Source organism: Dipodomys merriami, unplaced genomic scaffold, assembly GCF_024711535.1.
Source record: "Dipodomys merriami isolate MVZ:Mamm:240054 unplaced genomic scaffold, mDipMer1.0.p SCAF_19, whole genome shotgun sequence".
Classification (NCBI taxonomy): domain Eukaryota; kingdom Metazoa; phylum Chordata; class Mammalia; order Rodentia; family Heteromyidae; genus Dipodomys; species Dipodomys merriami.
In genome coordinates this window covers 16,941,772-16,948,322 of record NW_027203270.1, presented here as the reverse complement: position 1 = coordinate 16,948,322, position 6,551 = coordinate 16,941,772, and the positions used below count along the sequence as shown (strand labels likewise).

At 39.1% G+C, this 6,551-nt stretch overlaps 1 protein-coding gene across 1 annotated transcript; it reads right to left on the bottom strand.

The window, feature by feature from the left end:
• Window positions 1–2,022: 2,022 nt before the first annotated feature.
• LOC138830389 (olfactory receptor 1A1-like) lies at window positions 2,023–2,958 on the bottom strand. Its single transcript, XM_070026765.1, has one exon. It carries the CDS (start codon window positions 2,956–2,958, stop codon window positions 2,023–2,025), a length of 936 nt encoding a protein of 311 aa, XP_069882866.1.
• Between the last annotated feature and the right edge of the window lie 3,593 nt (window positions 2,959–6,551).

Genomic DNA, 6,551 nt, shown 5'->3' with positions numbered 1-6,551 from the left:
GCTGAGGGACAGCGCCCAGGCCCAGAGTTCAGGCCCCACAACCGGAATTAAAAAAAAAAATAAAAATAAATAAAAATAAAAGAGGCTGAGATCTTAGGATCATCATTCAAAGCAAGCCTGGGCAGAACAGTCCATGAAACATTTATCTCCAATTAATCATCCAAAAAGCCAGAAGTGGAGATGTAGATCAAGTGATAAGAGTGCTACCCTTGAACAAAAGAAGATCAGGAACAGTGCTCAGATACTGAATTCCAGCCTCAGGACTCAAATAACAAAAAAAAAAAAAAATCATGATAATGGCCATTCTAATTGGAATGAGGCAGAATTTCATTGTTGTTTTGATTTGCATTTCCTTTATGGTCAGAAATATTGACCATTTCTTCATGTGTTTATTGGCAATTTTTACTTTTTCTGAGAAGACTTTTTAGCTCATTAGCTTATTATTATTTGGATCGTTGGTTTTTGAGAGTTTAGTTTTTTGAGTTTTCTGAATATTCTGGATTTTAGGCCATTGTCTAATGTGTAGCTGGCAAAAATCTGCTTCCATTTTGTAGGCTTCCTTTTTGGCTTATTAGCTATGTCCTTTGCAGTGCAGAAAATCTTTAGTTTGATGCAGTCCTATTTATCAAATCTTTCTTTGATTTGTTGTGCTTCTGGATCTTTACTCAGAAAGTTTCAACCTATGCCCCAGAACCTTAATGTTTCTCCTACTCCTTCCTGTAATAATTTCAAGATTTCAGGTCTCACATTGAGGACTTTATCCATTTTGAGTTGATTCTGGAGCAAGGTGGTATATAAGGAGGTAGTTTCAGTTTTCTGCATGTGGATGGCCAGTTTTGCCAGTACAGTTTGTTGAAGAGGCTCTTTCTTCCAGCCTATGTTTTTGGCTCCCTTATTGAATGTTAAGTAGCTGTGGATCTGTAAGTTTATATATGGGTCTTCTATTCCATTCCATTGGTCTTCAGGACTGTTTTGTTTTGTGCTGTTTTCATTACTAGGGCTCTGTAATAGAGTTTGAATTTTGGTATTGTTATTCCTCCAATACTATTCTGCCTGCTAAGGATTGCTCTTGCTATTCAGGGTCTTTTTTTTCCATATAAAATTTTGGATTTTTTTCTCTATCTCATTGAAGAATGTTGTTGGGATTTTGGTGGGTATTGCAATGGATGTATAGATTGTTTTTGGAAGCATTTCCATTTTCACAATGTTAATTCTTCCAATCTAGGAACATAGAAGTTCTTTACATTTCCTTAAATCTTCTTTAATTTTCTTCTTTAAATGTTTAAAGTTTTCACTATAGAGGTCCTTCAATAAGAGATGCTGGCAAGGATATGGCTAAAAGGGAACACTAATTCATTTGGTGGAAATATAAATTTGTTCAATCACTCTGGAAAGCAGTGTGAATGTTCCTCAAAGAATTAAACATAGAACTACTCCATGATACAGCAATTTGACTCCTGGGCATTTCCCATGAGATTACAAACCAGAATACAATAAAGCTATCAGCACAATCATGTTCATTGCAGTACTATTCACCATAGCTTAGGTATGGAATCAGCCCAGATGTCCCTCATGGATGAATGGATCAAGAAATTGTGGTACATATACACAATGGAATTCTACTCATCCATTAGAAAGAATGGTATTGTACTACTTATGAAGAAATGGAAATACCTGGGAAAATTACATTAAGTAAGTCAAGTTTGAGTAGACTGGGATCAAAGGTAAATAGGTAGATGAATGTAGAGGAGAAGGGGAGAAGGCTTTCAAGAATCCAATATATATCATACAAAATTAAGAAGAATGAAAGAAGAGAGGGATGGGGAAGAATGTCGAAATGTCATAAACTGCTGTGTTAAATGGCAAGTCCTTTGTACAACTAAACTTAAAGGTAAAAGAAAATAAAAAAAATCAGTCAATCATTTTGAGGCTTTTAAGATGAGAGTCAGCATCCTGTGAAAGGTAGTATGGGACCTGGATCTCCAAGTCCTTCCCAACCAGGATCCCATTACGTGGGTGATTTCACAGCAGGGATGAAGAACTTCTGCTGAAGAGTTTCCCCACAGCGGCCTTTATGTCCCGGTTTCTCAGACTGTAAATGAAAGGATTTAACATTGGGGTCACTGCTGTGTACATCACAGTAACCACTGCATCTTTAAGGCTATATCTGGTCAAAGGTCGGAAATACATGCCCATGACTGTCCCATAGTACAATGAAACCACAGTAAGATGAGAGCCACAGGTAGAGAAGGCTTTGAGTATACCCTTAGTGGATGGAACCCGTAAGACAGTGGCAAAGACCCAAACATAGGAGATAATGATACACAGAAAGGGCAATGAGAAAAGGCCAACCCCAAGGTACATCATCTTCACATTCAAGTGGATGTCAGAGCAGGACAGCTTGAGCAAAGGTGCAATGTCACAGTAGAAGTTGGCCACTTCCTTGTTGCCACAGAAAGAAAGACTAGCTGTAAATACAGTGTGGGGAAAGGAATTGATGATTGCAACTGCCCAAGATGCAACAAGCATCAGGATACAAGAACGGGGTCTCATAATCATTGTATAATGAAGAGGGCGGCTGATAGCCACAGCTCGATCAATTGCCATTGCAGCCAGGATATAGCTGTCTGTGTTAGCCAAGAATATCATGAAATCCATCTGTGTGAGACATCCAGCAAAGGAGATGACTCTGCTACCCAAGAGATGGTTGGCCAGCGTCTTGGGGATGGTGACAGATGAGAAGAAGATGTCTACAAAAGAGAGATTGACAAGGAAGAAGTACATGGGATTATGGAGGCGAACATCAGAGAGAATGGCCAGGATGATGAGCATGTTTCCAACCAGTGTGATGGGGTAAATGAGCAGGAAGAGGATGAAGAAGATATCTTCCTGTTCCTGCTGTCCAGTCACTCCCAGGAGGATGAAATCTGTGGTAGCAGACTGGTTTTCTTCTCTCATGGCTCCTTCAACAAGGAACAGGAAAGGAATCCAGAATTATTAATTTGGTTACTATTATAATCTTTCATTGCCAACATCAGCTGTCTTTACCCCTAAGTTTATCAAATCCCCACCGTTCAGAGCAAACTTCCTGTTTATCAACAGGAGTAAATGAAGGAGCAATCTATGAATCAGAGGTAGATAACCATTCCCACAAGCATCTAGCCATCTCTAATTTTCATTCATCTTCTAGGTCCTAGAATCTTGTTACAGTTCATGAGCATGGGAGAAATAAAGTACATTATCTATCCATTGAATATCTAAGACACATTCTCTGCTCTCAAGAATCTTATAGTATTTGGGTGAAACTGGAATCACACACTTGACTTTACTTTATCCATGATAAGGTACCTTATCCATGATAAGATAGCATTTTGGAGTCTTAAACAAAGTTTTCTAGTGCAAGGGGTCTGTTAGGAAAGGGAACTCACTTGAAATTTGCTCCTTCAACCAATCTTATAGTAACTCCTTCAACCAATTCCTTCTTCAATCAATCTTATAGTAACTCCAGACTCCAGGAGGTGCTAGGGACCTACTCTACTTTGGTAGGTGATAAGACAGGGTTTATTATTAGATTATAAGATTTTGGTGCTACCAAAATTACCCTGATGAAGTTTCTCCCCAGTTGCTTCATTTACAAAGCTGATTTTTACATCTCCTTTAATAGACATTTTCTGTTTGGAAAACACTCAAATACACATAAAACCACAATCACAATGTTTTTCTCTCAGTCTTCCTTTCCTGTTTCATTTAGTTTTTTGCATGGCTCACACACTCCTAGTTGTATTTCTGGAGGCTTGAGGTCTCTCTCTTCACCACATTTCCATGTTCAGGCATCCTGCCAACATGACTGACCCAACCACACACTCTGCAACACACAGCCTAAACCTACAAGATTTGGTAGTGGGAAGAGCATATATTGTTTATCTCCTCCAGAATGACTATTATGGAGTACTGGTCACTTCCTCCTGAGGTCAATTTGTACTCAATATTATTTGAATCAAACACTTGCTTATTCTTTGCATTCCCCATCTCGCATATGCTTGAAAGCACAATTACCCAATTTGTCTCTTTCTGGAACATCTATCTGATTTTATTGAGTCTTTCATTTACATTAATGATTACATACCTCTGTGTTCCTACTTGCTTTGCCATAGACCAGCATGCTTTTCTTCCTGAATATTGGAATGCTCTGGTAACTGCTCCACTACAGGTTCCTTCTTCTTTGATCTATTTTGCACTCTCAGGCATAAGAATTACAGAAGAATCCACTATAACTTGCTTCACCAAATTTATGCTGTCCTTTTCTTGTTTGGACACTGAGTTAACTACATTTCTCAGCCTCCCTTGTAGTAAGGTATGCCCACACAGGCACTTCAGATGTGATCTTTCTTCACACTCTCTCCTATGCCCATGGTTTAGGTGGGATGAGTGTGTATCCTGGTTCTCCACATCCAGGAAAACTATCCACCACCAAAACTTCCAGCTTGAACTGTTTCATAGAAAGAATATATTGTCTTAGCCAGGCACCAGTGGCTCTTGCCTGTAATCCCAGCTACTCAGGAGGCTGAGATCTGAGGATCATGGTTCAAAACCAGCCTGGGCAGGAAAGTCCATGAGACTCTTATCTCCAATAAACCACTAAAAAAAGCTGTTAGTGGCTTTTGTGGCTCAAGTGGTAGAGCACTAGTCTTGCACTAAAGAGCTGAGGGATAGCACCTAGGCCCAGAGTTCAAGCCCCACGACTGACAACAAAAAAAGGAAAAAACAAAATGCTTAAATAAGGATACAGGTTGACCCATTGTAACAATGAGATGTACAAAGTACTATGTTGAAAACAAATTTTACAACTTGGGGCAGGGGAGGGGTGTAGTTGTGGAGGTGGGAAGGAAGGGATGGTAGGGGAAAAATAAAGGAGGAGGCAACAATGCTCAATAGGAAATGTACTCATTACCTTGCTTATGTAACTGTAACCCCTCTGTACAGCATTTTTACAACAAAAAAATACAAAAAAATTCATTATCTTACTCTTTTTTAAGCATCTTTATATTTTGTGATGAGTTTGCAATTCTAGTGGATACCGTAGGTAATGCAGTATTTTTTCTATCTACTAAAAATTGATTAAATTCACCAAATTCAATCAAAAATAAATATGTGTTTCTTCTAGTACAGATGTAAATTATACATGAGGCATTTGGAGAATAGGTCCAATTATTTTTGTCACAGCTAATAATGATGTGCTTCCTTATCTGTGCACCTAAGATAGTTTGGTTTTGTTTCTTAGGACTCCTTCCCCTTCTTCACAAGAAATCACAGTATCCCAGGTTGAAAGGATCAGCAAACCTGGAGGGCTCAGAGACTATGATCATCTCCTACAATAAGGAGGAGGAAGATTTCAGAGCTGGGCTCCTGGCAACACATCATACTAAGCTGATATGGACTAGTCTCATTTCTATTAAAACCCACAGAAATTAGATATATAGGAAGTTTAAAACTATCCAAACATAACCCCTATGTACAGTATTTTTACAATAAAAAACTTACTAAAAAACTATCAAAACATACATCTGATCTTTAGAGAGAGAGAGATAGGAGAGAGAGAGAGAAAGAGAGAGAGAAAGAGAGAGAGAGAGAGAGAGAGAGAGAGAGAGAGAGAGAGAGAGAGATGGGATACCAAAAGAAAAGTAAGAGCTTTGTGATGGCCCAGTGGGGCCTGCAAATATGGATTCAGTGGGCACTGAGGATGGGTATAGGGTGAATTTCTTTAGTACAAGAGATACAGCCTTAGATCACACAAATAATAGGGATTAATAGTCTCTGTAAGGTGATATTAACCAAGATGTATTGGGTTTAAAAACTGATTTGTGGAATTAAAACCTCTTTGTACAACTACTTAAAGATATTTAAAAAAAAAAAAACCAAAAACAAAACAAAAAAACAGAAGTGAACTTGGCACCGGTAGCTCAAGCCTGTAATCCTAGCTACTCAGGAGGCTGAGATCTGAGGATCACAGTTCAAAGCCAGCCCAAGAAGGAAAGGCCATGAAACTCTTATCTCCAATCAACCACCAGAAAACCAGAACTGGCACTGTGGCTCGCTTTGAGCTGAAGAGTGGAGGGACAGCACTCAGGTCCAGAGTTCAAGCCCCATGACTGACAAAAAAATAGTTTGATTAAAATAGTTTATTAAAAAAATAGTCTCTGTAAGAAACATCTGAAGGGGCTGGGAAGGTGGCTCAGTGGTAGAGCACTTGCCTTGCATGCATGAGGCCCTGGGTTCGATTCCTCAGCACCACATAAGCAAAAAGAAAAAAGCTGGAAGTGGCGCTGTGGCTCAAGTGGTAGAGTGCTAGCCTTGAGCTGAAGAACTGAGGGACAGCGCCCAGGCCTAGAGTTCAGGCCCCACGACCGGACCCAAATAAAAAGAAAAAAGAAACATCTGAAGAGTTTCCCAATATGTTAAAAAGAATAGGAGAAAGAGTTTTGCCCTGTAAGAATTGGAAGGAAAAGAAAATAGAGAATGCACAGAAAATATGATTAGTTACAAAGAAGATC